The 23,073-nt window shown below is 47.9% G+C and overlaps 1 protein-coding gene across 1 annotated transcript; it reads left to right on the forward strand.

The window, feature by feature from the left end:
- Positions 1–1,028: 1,028 nt before the first annotated feature.
- Positions 1,029–22,862, forward strand: LOC102377545 (disintegrin and metalloproteinase domain-containing protein 9-like; the record flags this gene model as incomplete). Its single annotated transcript, XM_014527426.1, has 9 exons — positions 1,029–1,125; positions 1,330–1,408; positions 3,164–3,240; positions 4,150–4,336; positions 7,835–7,909; positions 10,145–10,216; positions 14,943–15,112; positions 18,902–18,983; positions 22,704–22,862. Coding segments are annotated over 9 exons (998 nt in total), but the record flags the coding sequence as incomplete, so codon positions are not given.
- Positions 22,863–23,073: the final 211 nt, after the last annotated feature.

Below are 23,073 nucleotides of genomic sequence, written 5' to 3' on the forward strand. Positions count from 1 at the left end.
CTAGTTTTTGAATCTCAGTGAAACAAAAAATGTGAGACTGGCGCATGCAGTGAAATATGAGAGTTTGCATATGGTACGAAATTATTCCAGGTGGTCGGTTCCCAAGCGGACGGCGAGCTGATGTCTGTGGTGTCTCGGCTCCAGCTCTCGCTGGTCCGGTCCCGTGCCCCAGGGCTCACGCTGAAGTCCCCATGGGGCGCATCTACCCACGACACTTACTGCACATTAGCCTAATGACACTGTGCAGTAGCGCATCACAGCACAAGCCGTGCTAATCACCTACTGCACCTGCTGCTGCGTTGTTAGGCTAATGCGCAGTAAGCGTCACTAAATAACCGTGCGCTGGCACTGATGCGCAGTAACACTAGGTACCGCGCATTCAGTCAGTACTTTATTAAGTTAGTACTACAAGAAACGCACGGGATCTAAGACGTGTGCATGACCATATAGATACGCCCGCTGAGGACCAGGCGCTTGTGAGGACTCGGGGTGCTGAGGTAGTCGGGTTCTTGCTGATCGACTCATATCATGTCAGTGCTGAGTGGGGGTGCCAAGTGTAACCAGGTTCAGGATAGCCCCTGCGTTTGGCCCCAGAGATGGAGCAGGCAGCCAGCACCGCCTCAGCTGTTTGCAGGATTTCCATCTGCAGCCCTGGGGAGAACAGGGCTGCCCCATCCCGGCACTGGGAGGTGGCTGAAGTAGACCCTGTCCCCCGACTCCAGCTGCCCCGGCTTCGGTTGTGGGGTCGTGTCCATTTTCTGCAGGAATAGTACAGAGTGCACCCCTGTCCAAATGGACCTGAGGAGGCCTGTCCTGCAGCCGTGGGTGCTGAGCGGTGGTGGTGAGGGTGCTCAGGGCTGAGGGTTGCTGCGAGACTCAGTGTGGGGCTCGGGAGGGGCAGTGCCCAGCTCAGGGCCTGCAGCAACGGCACTCTTCTTCTGCAGATGAGACGGTGTTGTGAAAGCGGTGGGCCTGCTGGAAATCCCTGGCCATCTGCCTCCTGGGCCCCTTGCCCTCCCTCACCACAGCCTTCCCGGCACAGGGATCTGGTGCTGATCCCCAGGGCGATCCCAGTGAGCTGCGCCTGGTTTTCAGCGTGCAGCGGCGATTCCCAGGGCGATCCCGGTGAGCTGCGCCTGGTTTTCAGCGTGCAGCGGGGTCTCCAGACTTGTTCAGGAAATGCCACTGTTTCATCCTGGATGCTGCCAGTTTGCTTCCTTTTCCTTTCCGTTTTCCCTCCTGTGCATGTATGGAGAATTCAAGTAAGCGTCCTGTCTTTAATAGTGTGCATTTGCATTTCTAATCCGTCAAATGCTATCTTTGTTTTAGAGAGTTCATAGCCAAGGATTTACCAGTGTTTACTTACAACGAGAAGGGAGACCTGATAACTGATTATCCATATATTCAAGTAAGTTTTGGGCTGCGTACCTTGTAGGGCATGACACTGAATAGAATTAAGCCATCGCTTTTCAAAAAGGCAATGTCAAAACGTTGGATATCTGTTGCAAATTTTTGCATGTTTTGTGGTACAGTTTTGAGCAAACCAAGTCCTGGGCTGAGGGCTGCACAGTCTAGCCCTAGGTATGGTAAGTAATCCCGGGAGAGCAACCCTGAGGTGTAAAATACTGAATCATAATTATAGGAATAGTCAGATTATGAATGGAGGAAGAACAAAGGTGGCCCAGTGTTAAGGGTGCTAACCAGGGGTTGAGAGCCTGTGGGTCGTGTTTCATTTCCACCACAGGTTTCCCCCATTATCTTGGCAAAAGCATGCACTCCTTTTTCAGACCTGGACCGGAGATGCTGCTCTGCTGAGCTGCAGAGTGCCTCCCTGCGGGCGCCCAGCCCACGGAGGGGAAACCAGAACAGCGATCCATCTAGGCACCTAGGGCCAGAGTTTTCTTCCCCTGCTAGGTATCTACGTCCGTAACACACGGTTGTCTTTGCCTTAGGGCTAGTCAGGAAATACAGAAACAGTGTTCACTTACCTCTTACTTTAGGGGGTTTTCCTGGGACTTCTGCCCCATGGAGTAGATTGGTGCTGGGTGCCTAATCCATGCCAGTGCCTGGCGGGTGGAAGGAGACCTGGTCCCCAGGCTCCGTGAGCAGTACGTGGGGAGAGCTGGATGTCTCAGAACGGAGCTGCCTCGATCCCAGGGGGAAATGCTCAGCGACAAGTGGTATAGGGTGTAGGACAAACCACCTTCCCCTCCTGCCCCCGCTCCAAACCCCCACCCCCATGTCCGAGCCAGCCATTGCAGCTGTTTGTTTTCATTGGGGGCGGGGGTGGGGGGGTTACAAAAAAAGGCTGAGATGATGGGTAGGCACAAAGGTACTTTTTAGCTGTTTTGAAAAGGATAAAGGCAGCAGCTGCTGAGGAGTGGGCACAGCCTGCAGTGGTGCGCACCGGCTGAACTGCCCTGACTCGCACTGAATAATGCCGGGTTAGGGCTGTAGTGGTTCTGGTGTATTTGTGCAGAGGATCAGGCAGATGTAACAGTTTAGTTTTTAATACATAAAGTTGCATTGCAAAAGTTTATACTGGGACCCTATACAATTGGTGCAGCTGTGCATGGAATTCCCTCCCCGAGTCAGTGCAGAATTAAATTATAGCGTGCATGCGTATAATATACATGCTTAGGTACAAATGAAGCCTGGGTAATTTCAACCCAGAAGACTTAGATTTCAGTAAGTGATCCAAAAAAAAAAGAAAGAAAAATGCATAGGCAATCTAACCTGATTAGTTCCCCAACTAAGGCTATTGATATTGGACCCACTTCTCTCTTCCTGTAGTTCTTGCCTATCCTCTTTTCCCTTTGCATCAGTTTTGCTTTCATGCTTTTCTAAACTTGTATAAAACTGCCAATTCTCTCCTCTTTGCCATCATCCTTCCATACAGAAAATCACCCCTAGTCTCTTCCCGTATTATTGTTTTTTCCTTTTATCGTCAAACAAGAGTGTAGTTCATAAGAGTCCCTCATGCTATCAAATGAGTACAAGGAAGGTCTGAAAGTTGTGAGTCACTGTCTTCCTATTCCAGGCAATTTTTGGCGTTGTGTTGGGGTGAAGGCTCGTGTGGTGGAGCTTTTTCTCCACATGTTATGTGAGAGTCCACTGTATGAGACGTAATAACAGAAAAGAAAATCATTTCTGGCTCTTGCAGACGGATTGTTACTATGAAGGGTTTGTGGAAGACGTCCCAGGATCTGTTGTTTCTCTCAGCACCTGCTCTGGACTCAGGTAAAGCAGACTGCTCTGTGCAGTGGGTAGTGCGCAGTTTGAACCACTTAGCTCTGACATGATAGAATAAATGGTGAGTGGCTCTTTTTTCTTTCTTCACGGAGATTTTATGCCAGTTATTTTATTAGGTGTCCTTCTGTGCTGTAGCTCAGTGACATGTCACAAATGTATGAATGTAATCCAATGCACAGAATAAGCCATGATATTATAATTCTATAGCTGTTATCTAGGGCTGTGATTCATGTGAGGGACATAACTCCCAGTAGATTAGATTACAGCCTTGGTCAACATTAAGCATTTATACGGTCAAATGCTATTTCTGTTACTTTTCGTATTGTGCTAGGGGAAAGGCAAATCTTGCTGGACAACAGGAAAGAATATAACTGCAGTTCCTTGGAGCAATGGCAGAGGCTCATAAGGGCTGGAGCAAGAACAGTGTCACAGCGGTTTAGCAGAAATCACGCTGTCCTGAGTTAAGATCCTGTGCCCAAAACCACATTGATTTTAACTACTGCATAAGTACAAATGACTGGTTTTCTTGGTGTCCACATAGGCAACAAGAAGTACCGTTGTGACTGCAGAGTTTTCCTGATGTCAGATTTCTTCAGAACACCAAAGTTCATAACGCTGCTTAAAAATGGTCATTGACCACACTTCTGTCTTTATTTTGTCTCTTCCTCCTTCTACCTTCTGTCTATAGTCTTTGAAAGGTTGAGAGAGGCCATAGACTTGTCCTAATGGGCTTGTGGATACGCACAATTTTACTGTGCTAGTGAATGAAAAGATTGGTAAATTGTAGGAACTTTAACTGCTTTTTTTTTTCAGTCACTCTTATTCTCCTCTTTAAAGAAAGACTGCAGTTTAATTGATGTGAACATTACATTTTCACTTCTATTTGACCCTTTGTAGTGGACTCCTGAAAGTTGAAGATAGAAACTATGATATTGAACCTATTGAGGACTCGTCATCCTTTCAACACCTCATTTTTCAAGTCGCAGCTGATGAGGACTCACCTGATCGCTGTGGAGTAACTGGTGATTTCCTGGAAAATCAACCAGCTGAAAAGAGAGAACTTCCTACAAACGAGAGCCGGAAAGTACATACTATATCAATGAGAGTTACCTGAATTCATGCGTGTGTTTAGTAGGGAACTTGTGTATGGAAAGGCCATGTTTAGGCTGAGAGTGTCCTTGCTGGTGCTGGGCGTTTGTTTTGTATTCTGGGTACAGAGATGGTGTTGTTTCCCCTGCCACCCCGTGGTTCCTCCACGGCCTGGAGGCTAAGGACATTGTTCTCTGTTCAGACACCCTTTGTCTGTACCACGGACTCTCTGCTCCACGTCCGCGCTGTGGCAGAGCACAGGCTGCACGTCCCCTGTAAGGGTTTGAGCAGGCTGCAGCCAGTCTGCAGACCCAACCAGGCGGTCATAGGGTGATCAGGAGGAGCCTGGGGATAAGGATAGGCCCTGAGAGCAGAGCGGGCAGCTGCTGCAGGGAGCTGAAGAAGCTACATTGCCCAGCAGGAGATCTGCTGCTCCCAGAGCAGCTGGGAGGTCCAGGGTAGGAGCTATGGGATGGAGACGAGTTCTGTCCCTGGGGCATGACCTGAAACTACTCCCACCTGGGGAGGATGGTGTGAGGCTGCCTGTGGCGGGACAGTCCCCAGGACATGCCACACCAGTACCTCCCCAGTGCAAGGTGAGCATGGAGCACTGGAAAGCCTCAGCCCCTACTGCCTTGTGGATGCCCCTGTGGAGAGGAAAGGCTCGGGGAGCACACCCCGACAGAAAAGCACAGGTCCCAGGCCCACTGAGTGGGGCTGAGCCAGGGTCCAGGCTGACAGAAGGGGGCCTGAGGCTGGGCCAAAACTCGCTGAGCGAGGCCTGAGGCCCAAGGGGCATAAGGCCCAACAGCCCAGGGAGGGGCAGGACAGAAGCCCCAGCGAGGGGCCTGGGTAGAGGTCCCAGTGAAGGGGCCATGTGGCCTAGGTACCTTAGGCCTTATTTGGGCCAGAGGTTGAGTGTGGGCCAATAATGGCGCCAGGAGAATTGGAAGTAATTTTGGATGCCATCTGCGAGGCATGGGACATAAGGGGAGGTTTGAAGCTGTGTTCTCCACCCTTAGCATCAGGGCAATTAAATGGACAGCCTCCCGCCTCGGGACAACTTCAGTTACAACAAAGGCATGGCAGACGAGTCAGGTAGGCAGACTTCCCTAGACAGGTGGGTGAGCCAACGCTTGGACTGGCCTCAGGACAGCGCCCTGTTACACATGCCCCAACTCTCTCTGGTCTGCCTCTGCTGGAGACAGAATACCACCACTTTCCTTTTGGGCGCTGTTTTGGGTGGTTGTTCTTCTTCTTGATATGTTTCTAGAGGATGTCCAGCCCTTGCTTCCCCTTCATTTGGGGTCAGATAAAGAACCAACTTTCATTATCATGCCCAGATTTCTTTCCCACTCTCTTCCCCCCGCATTCATAGGACATTTATCATTCTGGAAGAGTCTGTTAGGTAAGGTGTGCCCAGTACACTCAGAAATACTTCACTGCTGAGCACCTTTGACACCCAGTTGCTGCCTATGCAAAGAAAGCCTGTAACCGGGGTCTAGTAATGTACCTCCACTTACGAAAAGCAGCTCTTCTTTCTCTGACTGTTACATCTGGAGAAGACTTGATAATCCTTCACGTGGTCTTTTCTACCTTTCTCTCTTCTCTTCCTGACAAGTCCTGGTCAGTATTCTTTGGAGGAGAAGTGAGTGGGCTAGGAGCAGGCGGGTTCAGGTAGGCCTTTTCTTTGCTCGTCTGACTTCAAATTACTGCAGACCAGCGTTGAACCTTGGATTGTCCCCTTCTATCCACATGCAGCTAGGATGAAGTTTGACACTCTCAGAAAGTGATGTAATTTTGCTGGAGATGGGGATGCCTAGACCCTTGAAAAGCTGAAGAGTATGACAGAGTTGTAGACCAGGACCTCAGATTCTCTTCTCCGGGCTTTTTCTTTGAGGTATCAGATGATGTCATCCCATCCCTGACATCTACCATCATCGGTTTAGAGATGCCAGAGGATATGATATACCCCTGACTGCTTTGTTTAATATTTACTAATTAAAGATAGCACAAAAATATTATCACTTCTTGGACGTTTCCTAGACCATCATGACTACAACAACACTGTAGCCTTATTGCTTTATCAGTCTATCACCCATTAATTTGTCTAGTCCCTTTTTGACCTCATTATGCTAGCTGCCTCTACAGCCTCCTGTGGCAATGAGTTCCACAGGTTAACTAACTACCCGCTGCATAAAAAAGTATTTTCTCTCGGTGTTAAACCTGTCTCCTGTCAAGGTCAGTGGGTGCCCTGAGTTCTCATGTCCTGAGATCTGATGCAGAACAGTCCCCCTGTTACTGTCAGCAGCTCTCACATTCCCTTTCTTTGTGGCATCCCTGCCCCCTGCCCCTTTCTCTTCTACATGGAATCTGTTCTTTCTGTCTCATCCATAGCATCTGGGGAAGTTGGTTGCTGCTTATGAAAGCTCATGCTTCTCTGAGCCAGTGAGACTCCAAAGTGCCATCCTGCCCTACCTTCTGCCTGACGTCAGGGGCAGTTAGTCTCAACGCAGATACTGGTCGTTGTTATAATACGATGTCTCTGTCATTTGTCTTCGGTGGGTGGCAAATGAAGGGAGTGTCTACATCTTGAATCTTTTTCCCAAGTCTGCATACTACTGCTTTATTTGTTCCAGTGGGATTCTTGCAGTGGTAATGTTTTCCAGGAAAACAGCACCCCTGTCTCCTCCTCCCAACTGAGTTTAACATATAGGCCCCCTCAATGACTTACTCAGTATTTCTCTCTCTCTTCGACCCACCTCTCTCTGCCCCGCCCAAGAAAGGTAGCTAGGGGGGCATGCACACAGTTTCAGCATAGGCAGGGAAGGGAGGAGCACACGAAATGGGGCCAGGTAGCAGGGGGTTGTGAATCCCTGGTGTCGATGCACACAGAAGGAGGGGAGCTGGCGCAGCAGTTAGGGGTGGAGGAGTCATTGTGCCACTGCCATGGTATGGATGATGTGGGGAGCCTTGAATGGGAGGAAGAGAAGAGGCAGCACACAGAGCCCTGACAGAGCAGTGACAGTGGGGGGAATCGGGGGGCCTTGAAGTAATGTGGGATGAGAGTGTGATGCCGAGGGAGCTCTTGAGGAGGAATGGAGGAATGCATTCCCTGAAGGGAATACGATGCCTTTTCAACTCTCTGCTATTCATGCTCTGTGCAATTACAGTCAAAATTTCCCTCTTCCTTGTAAAGGGACTAAACCAAGTCATTTGCAGGGAAACGCGCTAGAGTCGTGTAAAGGAGAACTCTGGGTGTAAACTGCCCGTTCAGTAACCCATGGTATCGTCTATGTTAAAATTAACAGTTGATTCTCTCCTTTCACGTTGCATGACTCTCCAGATTGGTAACCATGGCATACATAGGACTGGCTGCACCGGAGCACACAGGATGGCAGCGTAGGACTGTACTATCATGCTGTTGTCTTTGCATGCCATGTCATTTCCTGGGTTTGCTGTACATAAAGCTAGTATGCTCCTTAATTTCCAGTATGATCCTCGTTACCACACCTTGTATGGACACACCAGATACCTAGAGTTCTTTCTTACTTCAGACAAACTGGTGGTGAGTCTCAGCACATTTTACTTACAGTACTTTTTGTTCTGACTGTATTCTGATGCATTGAACATATGTTAGTGATGCTCTGTTTAAAACACTTGTACAAATGGACTAAACACTGAAACCCGTTATAGATTAAAATGGAAATTATCCCCCTTAGTCATTCATTGGAGAAATTAGGGAAGTTAGTGTCCTTCCTTTCCTAAGAGCTCACCTGACATCTGCCTCATCTGCCTCAGCTCCTGTGTCAAGGCAATGTGTTACCTGGTTGTAAAAGGCTATAAGGTTTGTCAGGCAAGATCTACCTGTGATGAACCCATGCTGGTTTCCCTTCGGCATCATCTCCCCTGCTGGGCCTTCACAAATGCACTCTATAATGATTTTTTCCAGTGTTTTTCCAAGGATAGAGGTAAGACTGACTGACCTAATGTTACCCGGCTCATCCCTTGACCCCTTCCTAAAAATGAGCACCACGTTGGCCCTTTTCCAGTCCTCAGGGACCTGGCCAGACACCATGAGTGTTCAAAGAGCCGTGCCAGCGCCTCAACTATGACACTGGCCAATTCCGTCAGCACCCGTGGATGGAGGTCGTCCAGGCCTGCTGACTTGTACCCACCCAGCCCCTCCAAGTGCTCCTTAACTAAGTCAGCACTAGCCATTGGTGGTCTAGTGCCTTCCGGACATCTATGTGTGTTCAAGTTGGGCAAATTGTCTTCATCAGTCCTGAGGAATACTGAAGCGAAGAACTCATTGAAGAGCTCCGCCTGTTCCGTGTGTCAGCCCCCAACTGTCCTGATTTGTCCTGCGGGGACCCTGTGTTACTCTGCGCCTTCCTTTTGCTCGCTAGGTCTCTGTAGAAGGGCTTTTTATTGTCCTTTATTGTCGTAGCCCTCCTAAGCCCCAGTCCTGCCTTGGCCTGCCTGATTCCCTGCAATAGTGCGCCAGAGGGGTATATTCCTCCTTGGTGGCTGCCCCCTGCTTCCACTGCCTATACATCTCTTTCTTTGCCCCGAGTCTTTTCTGGGGTTCCCTGTTCAACCAAGGGGTTTTTTTAGTCACTTCCCCCTTTCCAGCATAATGTAATAGTCTCCTTTTGTGCCCCAAGGATCACTCCCTCGAGAAACTGCCAAGTCTCCTGGACCCATATGCTCGATGCTCTTGAGTTCAGCCACCTCGCCAACTAGCCTGGGCCCTAATTGTCCCTTCTGAAGTCTAACACTTCAGCCTTGCTGCTTATTTTTCCCACCCTTCGTTGGATTGTAAATTCGACCAAATGATGGTCGCTTTCTCCCAGGCTACTGTGCACTCTCAGGTTACCCACAAGCTCATCCCCTGTTGCAAAGACCAAGCTTAGCAAGGTGTTATCCCTGGTGGGACTGGACACCTCCGGGTTAGGTGGAGGTCCTGCATGCAGGTTCAGAACCTACGTGAGTGCTTTGTTTTGGCCGGCTGCTCCTCCCAGCAGATGTCCGGGTAATTTAGGTCCCCCATGACCACTGCCTCTCTCGCCTGAAGCTGCCATTTCGGTGTGGCGTCACCAGTGCTTAGTCTTTCTTTCTTCAAGGGCCACGTTCAGCTAGTTCTTCCCCACATAGGGCCCCACGTAGGGTTGACTAATGGCCACTGAAAAGAGGTGTGTTAGAGGACGAAGTAGCAGATGACGCTTCCCCTTCTGCCATTTCTCAGCATAACTGTGCAGACGTCACCTCCAAATGCAGACAGCCTATGAGAGCATGAAGGCAGGGGCACTGAATCGGTCAGCGTAGTCTCTGCATGCCCAGATCAACCAGGGAGAGTTGCCAGGCATTAGCCTTCTTGAGCATCAGTGGGGGAACATAGGTGATATCTTTGGAAAAAAAGTAATCGCCATCTCCTTTTAAGCACATCTTTTTTTCAATATTTCTGCAAGTGTGTGTGTTTTCTCTCCCTGGACAGGCGTGGTGTCCCCTAGGACCCACTACATAGACACAAGTCCTCCTAGCCTATGTGGCTGTGACCCATGTATCCAGATAAGGGCCAGCGTGGGCCTGGGCTCTGCACATGTTTTGTGATGTGAAACACGGGATTTTGAGTGGGAAACCACAGAGGCAGGTTCTGAAGAGTTTTTTCCTGCGTAATAGAGATACAGAATAGATGCATAATAACACTATTACAAGAAGTAGTACTAAGAAGAAAATTGGTTCTTTGGTCAGCACTGTGTTCCCAGAGGTGTTTTGTGGGGTTTTTTTCTTCTTTTTGCAGTATAAAAGGCTTGAGGAAAACGAAACCAAGGTGCTAAACTCAATGCTCCTTTTGACCAGCATACTGAACACTGTAAGTTATTTCCTAAATATATGCTGTAAGTGAAAAATGTTCTACTATTCTTTTCAACTGAATTACTAGTTTGACAAATATTAGCACCAGAAGAGTTGCCATTCTGTGCTAATCCAGTGGTCTGTCTAATCTGGTATGTGGTCTACGACCAGTCATAGTTATTGGGGAATAATTGACTGAAGGGTAACGTTGAGACGGGCGTCCAGTCTAGATATGAAAAGAGAAAGGGATCGAGACCCTACCACTTCTGTTTGTAAGTAGGTTTACTGGTTAATCCACCTTGGTTTTTGGGGTTGTTTTAAAACCTAGTTTTAACCTGCAAAATATTAATTCTTGTTTTACCTGTCTCCCCTATATTTAAAAAATAAACAAAAAACTTAGCAAAAACTAAAAATCCTTTAGTCCCCTTTTTTCCATTATTTTGTCTGAGATTGCTTTTATATTAAAAAACCTATAATTTTCTTCCTTGTTCTGACTGCTCTTCTTAAAAAATGGACTAATACAAGCTTTCTTTCCATCTTATTTTAGTAGCATTTAAAATATTACCAATTAACAGCAGCAATAGGATGCAAATCTTTGTAGTCAGCTCTAATACCACAGGGTTCAGGGTATCCAGCCCTGCTCCTTTCAAAAGGGGTTTCTCCAGTAAGAGCTGTTTTGTGCTTTACTAGCCAATCTCCCGTTGTGAATGATGGAGCATGTCCAGGAGAGCCGACATGCCCCCACCCCACACTCTTTGGGGCTGGTCATGTAAACCAGGGGTAATTATTTTGAGCGGAGGATGATGTCCTGAGTTTTGGAAAGCTGTCAAAAGCCGCATGGGTAGCTCCACCCCTTGGCAGGTGCCCCACCCCCTGGTCAACATCTTGTGACCGGAAGTCCCGCCCCCTGACCTTTGACACCAGAAGTCTGTTCCCTTGCCCCCAAAGTACTCCTTCCGGCAAGGGGATGTGCCGTCTTGGAACCAGCACAATACCAAATTCTGTTTGAAAAAGGAAACATCTACAGCATTCATGAATTTGATTTCCAACAGTTGTTGTCCCAATTTACACGTGTTTGTGTAGTGCACACACAGGGGATTACACATTGGCTTAAATACAGTTTTATACTTGTATATTGTATTGGGGGGGTGGGTATGTGGGGTGAGGGAGCATGTGTGTGTGTGGATATGTGGGGTGTGGGTGGGTATGCGGTCTGTGGGGGAATGTGTGTGGGGGGAGTGTGCCTGGGCTGTGTGACGGGTTGTGGAAGTGAGGGTTAGCATGTATGGCAGTACGAGGGGAATGTGGGTACATGCGTATGGTGGGGAGTGCATGTGGGCCTCCTCCTATGAGCACACACACAACCCCACACACTCTGCCCTGGCTGCACATGCACGCGCGCACGCACACACACACACACACTCTGCTCTTGGCTGCACACTCACCTACCCAGCCACTCTGACCCACCCACCCTGCCCCTGGCTGCACACCCACACCCACTCACTTTGCCCCTGGCTGCAAGCCCACACCCACCCACTCAGCCCCTGGCTGCACATGCACACCAACCCATACACTCTGTCCTTGGGTCCACAACCAAACCCACTCACCAACTCTGCCCCTGCCTGCACACCTACACCCACCCATGCTGCCCCTAGCTGCACACCCATACATACCCACCCACTCTGTCCCTGGTTGCACACCCACCCACCCATTCTGCCCATGGCTTCACAACCACACCCACCCTTCCCTTGGCTGTACAGCCACTTTCCCACTATGCCCCCAGCTTCACACCCACCCTCACACTCTGCCCCTGGCTGCACCCACACACACCCCCACCCGCCCACTGTGCCCTGGGCTGCCCACCTATCCACACACTGTGCTTCTGGCTCCACAACTGCACCCACCCACCCCTGCTGTCCCTGGCTGCACATCCACCCACCCTCGACTGCACATCCACCCTCGGCTGCACATCCACCCACCCACGACTGCACACATAACACACACACACACACACGCCCTACCCCCGCCCCCCGCACATGCCCTACCAGGCGGGTGCTGCAGGCAGATAGCACAATTGCTGAGGGTGGGGCGGGATGGGCTACTCAGTCCTGCTGAGGCTCCTCCTGGGCCCTACTGCCTGTGACTTCTATCAGCTTTGGCAGGAGACGGGGCAAGTCAATACAGTTTTAAAGCCCAAGCCCTCCCTCCACTTCCAGCTCCCTGCCTGAGGGGGCAGGGCCTGTGCAGCCAATTGCCGCCCGCCCTCTCCGGGGTGCATGAGTAGCTGGCCCCCAGCGTTAGGAATGGACAGGCGGAAGTACTAAGCCTTTTATTATACTAGAATACTTGTGTGGTGTGAACACATCCAGTTGCTTTGGTCCATATACAAAACAGAAATATTCATGGTTACAGTTTGTGTAAAATTGTTAACAGTCATATAACGGGACACCATCATTCCTCTCTTTCCTTTTCCTTTCCGCATTAAAATCTCCTTGTTTTTGTTCCTTTGCCCTGCCACCTGTATTATCCGTTTCTCCTCTTAACCAAGCTGGACTTTTAAGGAAAGTAATGGGGAAATGAGATTTCAGGACTTTATAGTAACCCTTTTTGAAAAACTCCCAACATTTTCCCACATTTTCCTAACAATTTTACTTCTTTCAGCACTGGGAATTGTTTGGACACATTTTCCATTTCTCCAAAATGATGGTGTTCAGGTCATGGTGTGTAGCCAGCATGTTTCCAACAACCTCTTTCCAGCCATCATCACAATGCGGTCTAAAACCATGTTACCTTGTAATGGATGAGATATCTTTTGTTTTAGAAAGTTATCTCCAATTCTCAGAACTAGTTTTCTTACTTGTCTCTGTATAGCCCGAGGGTAATGCATACTTATTCCTTTTCTTCACTTTGCAGATAGGCACTTCAGGAACCACTCCTTCGGTTCCCTCCTTTGATTTGGGGGATTGTAACAGGTTCCTGCCAGTGTCCCGTCCTGTGTGACACACATTCAAGGTCCTGCTGTTGGGAGCCATCACTTCTTGTAAACCGAGGCACTGTGCTCAGTGCCTCCCTTCCGCTCTGGTACCCACTTTGTCCTTCAACCAACTGGTCATTTTAAAAGTTTGGTCCAATGACACATCCCAAAAATTTCAATAATACCTCCCCGGCATCTCCTTTTCTACAGCCTAACCACACACAGTTTTTTAACCTTTTCCCAGTGGCTTGCATTTCAACTGTTAGAGTAGGTTGGGGCAGATGGTTGTCTGGCTCCATTGTGTCTCATTGCTTGAGACCTGCAAGTAAACTTCAGGATCCCATCCCATCTGGAAGTTACTACTGATGAGCGTATGTGAGGAATCAGCCTCTTCCAGGGGAAGCTCTTCCTTGGCCGGAAAGAGAAAGTTTTTCTCTGTCCTGAAGGACCCCTACAGCCAACCCTGGTATGGGTTCTAAGGGGCGTTGGGACCCTGCCTCCCTGTTGGCCTTGTTGTGTTAGATGGCCTGTCTGCTCCCACGGCTGTGACTGTGACCCAGACTCCTAGAGACCAGGTAACCCCTGCTGCCCTTTCTGAACCATTCTCATGCATACACAGATACCTGTAAGCCAATTCCCAAAAAGCAAACCTTTAAATGCCATTCTCTAAGCCAACAGGGGAGAGGTAGGAGTGCCATGTCCCAGCCAGCACAGCAGACTGCTTCACTTCAGTTTTTCTTGTGCCATTGCCATTCCCTTGTCCTCCCTGGGACTCCTGCTTTCCTCCTCCAGCTCCCTCCATGCCTCTTCAGTGACCTTCAGGTGCAGTGTGCCACATTGGCAACAAAACTATTACAAGACTGTCGTATCAACCCTGGGGACTCCCCCTGCTCTCCTAGGTATCCCACTTATGAACCTATCTATAGCAAAGGGTGCTCACACTGAGCCCCTCAAAATCTCCCCCCCAGGACGCTAGATCCCTTCGAGGGAGCCCGGGGGTACCTCACCTATCAGCACTGTTAGGTGGGCAAATATGATTCACAAGATGCACCCAGAGATTTCCAACAGAAATCCAGAGTTGTGGTCTTTTTGAGTCCTTCGCAACAGAAAACTGTCGTGTTGTTTTTCAGTAGTTAAAAAAGAGTGAAAATGAAGAGCTGATGTTTTCTGAGGAGTTCCCCCAATCGATCCAGGTTGAGAACCACTGCACTAGATATATCCGGTTTAATTTGTCACCTCTATAGCGACCATTTCTGCCAGTGCTGGAGCAGGGTCTGGGCTAGGTGGACCATAGGTCTGACCCAGTATGGCACATCTTTTGTTCTTACGCCCCTTTCAAGTGCCTGATTTGGGAGCTACTTAATTGCTTCCAGCATGATTATTTCTTGGTTGCTGATGGCAAGCCCCTTCCCCATTTTATATGCACACCTCAGCTCCCTACTCTTGCCCCCCAAACTTCCTCCCCTCTTAAGTACTGCATGCGTGTGATGCCAATGTGTTAATGCATGAGGGAATGTAATCATGAACTACCAGGGCAGAGGAAGATCTTAGGTGCGCAGAAATTGTATTAAAAAAAAAAGTGAACAAATGAAAATACATATTCTGCAGTCAATATTGTTCTTATAATTTACAATATAAATGAACGAACTGCAGAAAAATATTGGGTCAAGCAGAAGGTCTCTGAAACATCCACGTGAGCACATGGAAATCATTTACTGTAAAACCCGGCAAGTAGATGACACCTTGTTTTCAACACTTGGTCTCTTTGCAGATGTACACGTCACTTAATCTGCGCATTGTTCTGGTTGGAACTGAGATATGGACAGAAGTGGACCAAATAACAGTCACTCATTTACTGGACCACGCTTTTCACTTTTTCGCTCCATGGGCTAGACGGTTCCTTAAACCCCGCATATACTTTGACCATGCACAATTACTCCTGTAAGATACTCTTTCATTTTCGTATGACTATGTAGATACTGTTTCTGATGTGTCAGTATTAAATGCACGTTCCTCAGCTTTTATGAAAGATTTAACATGCATTTTCATTTATGTAACCAAATTTGCTATTTCCAGTATTGGGATGTTGTGGGGTTTTTGCATCTGAAACAAGAGGAGAGTTCAGACCTTCTGTGCCTACCGAGCTGGCTTTGTTTCTAGGAAAGAATATAAGAACTGTCCACCACACTGTACAAGTCGTCTCTCTAATCCCGGGGTGTCAAAAACACAGCAGCATGGGTCCAGCCTGCGGAGCCGGGTCATCTGGCCTGTGGGTCTGGGTCCTGGGTGGTGGGGTGAGCAGTGGCAGGATTAATATCCACAGCTTTGGGAGTTGTGGCAATTCACACTTCTGCCGCTCATCCCGCTGCCAGATTTCCAGCCTCGTGGGCTGGATCCAGAGCGCAGCGCTGTGTCGTCTGCCTGCAGGGCTGCTCATGGCCCAAGAGTGTGACTTCAGGACAAGCAGCGGCCAACGTGGCTCTAGGAACCACAGCAATTAGTGCTGCTTGACCCACCACCACCCTTCTGGCCCTGCGAGCAGCCCCACAGGGCAGATGACGTGTCTCCACACTGGATCCAACCTACTCTGGCACCCCTGGGGCAAGGTGAATGCGATACCCCTGCTCTAATCCAGGAGTGACGATCACTAGACATTTCAGAGGAAAGGGCAGGACCTGTGCAGGTATGAGTGGCTTCTTCCTAAGGAAATGGTTATTTTTTAATCCCCACTTAGATGAGCTTGGGTTATACCCTAAAGTTTGATGGTTTTAAGAGCCTTTCCAGGTGTTTTTTAAACATTTATATTGGCACTTGGGCTATTCTGAATAGCTGTATCTTGTACACACTTTCCATAGTTTAATGATGCAGGGTGTGTCTACATGTTCATTAATGTGCCCGAATTACTGTGCATTTAGTTTAGTATGTGTTCAATGAAGTACTAACTAACTGCGCAGTAACTACAGTTCCTGTGCAGTAGTGCTGGCACACGGTTATTTTGCAATGCTTTCTGCGCATTAGCCTAATAACACTGCACAGCAGGCTGTTAGCATGGTTTTTAACGGCCACGCTACTGCACAGTGTTTTAGGCTAATGCGCAGTAAGCATCTTATGTAGATGTGCCCGCATTGTGCTAAAGTAGTACTTACAATTGATACCAGAACATATAATGTCTTTCCATATTGAGTATCCTCTTATTCTTCCCATCCACACACTGTTAAAAGCACATTCATGTTCAGAAGATAAATGCTAAAACAATTCAGAAATGGAAGAATTACCAATGCAGCTGCAAACGTGATTTGGTAGCCTTGTGCGCTGTATTTACAGATTCATTTCAATGGCTACTTGACCCTGCTTGCAGCTGGAGCCTGAACTAGACCTGCCAGTTAAATGGCAGAAGGGATATGGCTTATTAAAATGAAAGGCAGGCTGCTTCGCCTTCTCTGCTGAAGAGCTTTGCTTGAGGAAATTGCCAAGCCCCTTTTTTCAAATAAGAAATTTAGAATAACATTTTGAAAGTCGGAGTCCCCACCATATCCTAGGGCTGCATTGAGCTTTTTGATGAGACTGCCCTTTGGCTTTGCATCCTATGCAGGCTCAGGGCTAGTGCCAGGCCAAGAAAATCCTGAGGCAGGATGTCTCCTGCTTAACATCCTTGTTGCATGGTCTCTGGAATATAGAGCCTCTCTTCAGGCAGCATGCAGTTCCCCCATCACGTCCAGTCTGCATACGGTTTTTCCCTTCTTTCCCCCGCACTTCCAGTGTAGGCAGGGAGGAAGGCAAGTGTTGTAGAAGTTGGCTGCAAGACCCAGTGACTCCCCCAGCTCTGCGCCTGACTGCGCACGTTCTGCTTCCTCTGGGAGTGCAGATGGAGGGCACTAAATTATATAGATACTGCTTATCCCAGATTGTGAGAAGAGGCTTCCTGGCGATCCTTACAGCCACATAAAGCTTTGCAGGTTAACACTTGGGGCTCTCGGTCTGAGCCTCTCCAGTGTGCAATTATCATACCTTAAAGTTTCAGCCCTTCTAAGTATGCCACAGGCTACCTCAAACTCTCTGCCCTTCTGTTTGCCCTTTATGACTTCTTCCGTGCCAGCAGTCACGATGTCCACTGAGACCTCCTCTCAGTTCCCTAAAATCAACTGCAGTCTCCCATACCAAGGACTCTGCACGTGTTTCATGAGCAAGCCATACGCCCAGTGCTCAGAGCCTGGGGAAGGTTTGCTTCCTCAACTCTGGGCAAGCTCTGGGAGGTGAAACCTTTCAGATATTTCACTAAACATTTCAGATTTTCTCAGGTCTTCCCTTTGAGTTATAAATTATTACTAGATAAAATCCAGAGATTTGAGGACATTTCTTGAACACTGACACATTTTTTTTACACCCATGAATCTGTATTTTGTGACTTGAGCCACTCATGTGTAGCAAGCATTAAAAGGCATAGCCTTGCTTGTGCATAGACTCCTCTTGCCTGTGCTCATCAGTCATTATAATCATGTTCTCTGCCTCGTCTCATATGGTATGACATCTTATATTTCTATTTATTCTTCATTTTATTCCTTGTCTATAACCATTTAAATTAAAAACAAATCAGCCGTGCACGCAGAAGGGTTACTGGAAGTCTTTACCCTTCCACCTTGCATTAAATGGCTTTCAGATGATGGGAAATGTTCAGCAAGAACTAGAAGGTTGAAGCTAGAGCTTGAATAAATAAACTAGCAAATAAAATGAAAGTTTTCTTGCTTTTTTAGTAAAATTCTTTTAGATTTCAATGTGATTCCACATTGAGGACTTAAAGATGTCCTGGGTGATGTTGAAGTGTTGCTGAATTTCATCCCGGTGAATGTCAATGTTGCATCCTGATACATAGACTCATGAATTTCTCTACGCTGTCATATTTAATTAACATGGCTTCCTCCATTATTTGTACAGCTACAGGCCAGTTCTCCTCAACGGTGGGCAGCTTGCATGAGAAAATGGAACAATTTCATTCTGACCTGTATAGCTTATCTTTACATAATGTAAATGCCTAATTTGAAGAACTTCTCACTTTTAAAATGGTTTCAAAGTCATTTTAAAATATGAGGGCCAGTCAGAAAGTGATGTCTCCTATTTTTCTTTCTCAGCAAATATTATTGGAAAAAAAAACCTTGCCTGTTAGTGCTAAACATGCAGTTATGGACTGAGGATGGGGCAGCGCAGTCCATTCAAATGATGCCGTTGTCTCTGCGGTGTGCAAACTGCAGAGTGGGTCAGCACTGCTACGCAGAAGCAGCGTCTCGGGCATGTCTCCCTTGGGACACATTAAAACGGGCTCACGTGCAGTTTTCAGCTTCAAGTGGAGGCTCCTGTTCTTGGACAGAGTTTTTTCTTGCTGGCTGCTACTGGTTTGCTTTGAAGGGGAAAATTAGGAAGCTATACTTTCTGACTGAACCTCATTTTTACCATTTAAAACATCCTTTGTTGACTCCTGCAGCCTTCCAGCTTTCAATAGTGTTACTGCACCCCTGAAAAAGTATAATTGCTCCTGACGGGGGGATCTTTAACCAATAGGGACTCTAGATTTGAAGACCTTGGGTATAAGAGGACAAATTTTCAGGGAAGAAGAACAAGAAAAAGTTCTTTTTGTAGGTAAAACAAGTATTTTTCTTTTCTGATTTATGCTGTGAAATCCATGCCCACTGCAGATTGTAGTAGCATTCAATATTTTGTAATGCGTTTTCTCGACAGAGGCAGACACTATCGAGGCACGCTAGGACTGGCGACACAGGGAACCGTATGCAACACAGACGCCTCAACATCTATTATTAGGGTAAGTAAAGAGTATCTTGCAATACATCGTGTAATACCAGATAGTTTCAAATCGTTTCTGCAGTAAGGCTGCACCGGTGTTTCAGTGTGATGTGGCACTTGGGTTTGCCTAATTTTTGAGTTGTATCAAATGCATGGCCAGTTGAGATGCTTTAACCTTATTCCTGATCTTGGGAACTTAACAGTTTTGGTTCCTCAACTTTTTATTTAATCCACTGTGTAAAGCCGTAGGAGGAAAGGAAGGAAAATGGCAATGAAACCCTGCTTGCTGATGACGTGGCGCCGGAGGGGATCAGGCCATGGGTCAGATGCCCAGCTGGAAACACTGAAAAGGGCTAGCTGAATGAGGTCAGGGAGGCAGAGAGAACTTGATGAGGCTGGAGAGCCTTGGTAGCCTGGAGGAAGGCACCATCTGTGTTACAGCCTGGAGGGAGAAAGGCAAGTACTGTTTATTAGCCTGGAGAGGGAAGAGGGACGTTTTTCTGTTTGACTTCCTTTGCTGAGAAGGCTTCAAATAAAGGACCTGGCTTGCAAGTTAAAAAGAAGTGTGGCTGCTCAAGTGAGATGAGCTGGTAGAAAGCACTATAGCTCCCAGCGTTGAGTGTCTTCATAACAGACTCAGCTGTGCAGGGAAAAACCTGGTTCCAGTTTTGGAGGTATTGTAGACGAAGTAGTAACATGTGAGTACGTCTCGGCCGTGTGGGACAAGGAAATGAACGGTGGATGATGCCTCCGATTCCTGGCCTGGCTGTGAGGAAGATGATGGTGTTGTTGAGGAGAGACTGGGGAAAAAAAAGAAGTTCAGTTTTGGCCTTGTTAACTGGGTTAAATAAAGTAGTCAAACTTATTATAAGTTGGCCCAAGTTGGGAGACTAAATTTGAAGGGTTGTTGACTGTAACCATGCTGATCTAAGGCCACAGGCAGAATAGGTTGTTTGGGTGGATGTCATATCTTTTATTAGACCAACTAAATTGATAGCTTAAGAGATCACATCCGCCCAGAGAAACTTGTCTGCCTAGATTTGAAGGCCCGTTCTGTTATAGGGGTAAGAACCTATCCCAGATTGTATGCTTCGTGTGTCCACAGCTGGCACTTGTAAGGCTATTGTTTCGAGTCCACACCATGCAGCTCTCATGCTAGTGAGTCTACCTGACACGTACACCTCCTCCCGAATTTTCCTACAGTATACTAGCGTTCTCCATTGCAGATGTCTGGCAGTAACATCATGAAGACAAAATAGGTTGTATACCAAGTTCTGATGTTTTTCAGTACAGACGAATGGAAATTTTCTGAGCCAAGAGTGTTCTCAAAAATGGTTGTTCATTAAACCCAAAGTTTCATTTTAAAACGTCAAGGATTTCTGTGATATCTTTTGTTGGACCAGTGCATAGATGACAGACCTGTTGGACAAGCCTTTGGTCATCGAGGCTAGGGACAGAAGTTACACATAAACCAGTATAAGTGATTGGAAACCAGTTCAAATCTTTAACATAACAGAAGTTCAGTGCACATAAACTGGTTTCAAAATGGCCAAAACCAGTTTAAGATCAACCTGGATGGATGTAATATCAGACTTAATTTATTTACATTAAATTGGTTTATTGAATTTCTCTCCCAGTTCCCCCCCAAATTCAAGTTAACTTACATCCGCCCCACCCCTGCACCCCCATACCCCCCAGGGTGAGGGGGCTAGCCTTGTGCAGGCTGTCTGCTCCAGCCAGGCAGGGAAACATGCTCTAGCTTCCCCCAGTTTCTGGCCTGAGCCACTGCAGACATATGGCTGCATTTCCAGAATCAAAAGTAAACATCTGTTCACTTGCTTATTGGTTCAGTCTAGTCTGCGAAGGTTGAATTGATTCTGTCTTGGGGTTTTGGACAGTCTTCTCTTAGCCCAAGTGCCCGTCCTCAGGTCGCATTTTAAACCTATCCAGTTTGGCACAGTCTGGCTGAATGCATAACAACCCTGTCTGGATTTCACAGATGAGGCTTGACCAGCTCTGAGGAGAGAGGCACTAGTACCTCCAGGGTCTTGTCCCTAATTCTTCTACTGATGCATCCCTAAAATGCAGGTGCCCTAAAATGCTTGTGCTTTTTGTGCAGCTACATCACACTGCAGACTCATTTGAGTCTGGGATCTACCAAGACTCCCAGATCCTTCTCTGTAGTGCTGCCATCCAGCCAGGTGTCACCCATTTTGCATTTGTGCTTTTGATTCTTGTTCCCAAGTTGCAGGATCTTGCACTTGTCTGCCCTGAACTTCATTCGGTTAGCTCCAGCACAGATTTCCAATCTTTCAAGAGCCTTCTGAATTGCATTCCCTCACATCCTCCAATGTGTCCACAGTCCTTCCCAGTGTAGTGTCGTCTGCAAACTTGATCAGGAAGCTTCCTCTGCTAGCGTCCCAACCATTAGCAAATGTGTTGAACAGCACCGGGCCCAGGACAGACCCCGTTGGACTCCCCGTGAAACCTCCTGCCATTCTGACAGAGATCTGTTGATAATTTCCCTTTGCTTTTGGCTGCTGAGCTAGCTGTCTATTCACGTACTAGTAGCTCTGTCCAGCCCACGTTTCTCCAGTTTATTTATGGTCCTGCAGGACCTTGTCGAAAACCTTGCTGAAGTCCAGGTGCACTGTATCCACAGCATTTTCTTCATCTGCCCAAGTTGGTACTTTGTCAGAGGAGTTCAAGTTTGTTTGCCTTGACATTAGGTCCCTGAGCAGGTGTGAAGTTCCCAACTCTGGAAAGATGCACTTGATGGCTTTTGCCTGGAAATGCAAGCCCTGGACACTGCCTGGTCCCAGGTCGAGAAGCAGATGCATTTGTTGGGTGTTCCTGAAAACCAAGCGCTCTGACCCCTCCGTGCAGGGGCTGCCCATAGTAGTGAAGCTCACAGAGTGCTCACTATTACTGAGTGTCTGCTGCATGCAGGGAGTGTGTGTGGTGTATATGGAGGTGATGGCATAACAGCTCAAATGAAGTCTTACTGTTGTATATTGTGGGTAGAGGGGCATGGGGGCTGGGGTTTGTGGGGGTTGTGTGTGGGGGAGGGTGTGTTGCTGCTGAGTCTGGGCACGATGTGCCAGGACTGTGCAGTGCAGGTCCCTGCTGCCACCACGGGGCCGGGGCCAGTGGCAGCGACAGCCGGAAGGAGCTGCCACCACAAGCTGGGCAGCCTAGAAAGACAGTGCAGCTGCGGAGCTGCCCCAGCCGCGCTGCATGCCCAGGGGTGGCAGGATGCGCCATAGCTGGACTGTGCCTGAGCCGGGCAGGACGGAGGGACCTGCCACAGGCCAGACAAAGACCTGCTGTGGGCCCCAGCAGGCCGTATTTCACCCACCCCTGGTCTAATGTCTCTCCTGACTGTACAGTTGGTCCAATAAAAGATATCACCAGAAAAAGGCCCTTACTTTTCACCAGCGACAGATACAATATGGGACTGTGGAAAGAGGTTTGGTGTAGTCTGCAAACTTGCTCAGGAGGCTTCCTGTGCCAAGAGACGTCCTAGGACACCACTAAAGAATTAATCTTTCTCTGTGCGAGTTTTCCCATGGGATTCTGTCATTACTCAAACTGGCCACTTGCGCATGCAGCCCTCATGTTTGCTGTGGAAATCATACTTACATATTTTTAGAGCTAAGCTCTCCCCGAGACTTTCTGAGTCAATGTGCAATTCTTTCCAAGTGCTTTTCATCTTTGTGTTTTGTCTCCCTGTGTACAGTTCAGCAATAACGAGAACGTATATAATGCAGCTGGTTCTGCTCATGAGCTTGGCCACGCTCTCATTTTTGGACATGATGATGAAGCTGGCAACGTAGCCAGATTCTGCCGATGCCCTGGCTGCAAAGAAAGATGCATTATGAGATCAAAACTCTCGTGAGTAAAGCTAAGTTTGAATGTAACCCTTTTTTTTTCATTATCTTTTGATACAATAATGCTGGAGAATCCTGGTTGAGAATCGCTGCCCTAATCATTTGGCAGGCTGTATTCCTTGCAGCACTCAGCCACTCACCCCCCTTGCACACTGCCTCTCCTCTTTTGTCAGTAGCAGTGATCACCAATACCTGTACAGTTGGTGAAAGGACAGCGGA

This window comes from Alligator sinensis, unplaced genomic scaffold (assembly GCF_000455745.1).
Source record: "Alligator sinensis unplaced genomic scaffold, ASM45574v1 scaffold1625_1, whole genome shotgun sequence".
Lineage (NCBI taxonomy): Eukaryota > Metazoa > Chordata > Crocodylia > Alligatoridae > Alligator > Alligator sinensis.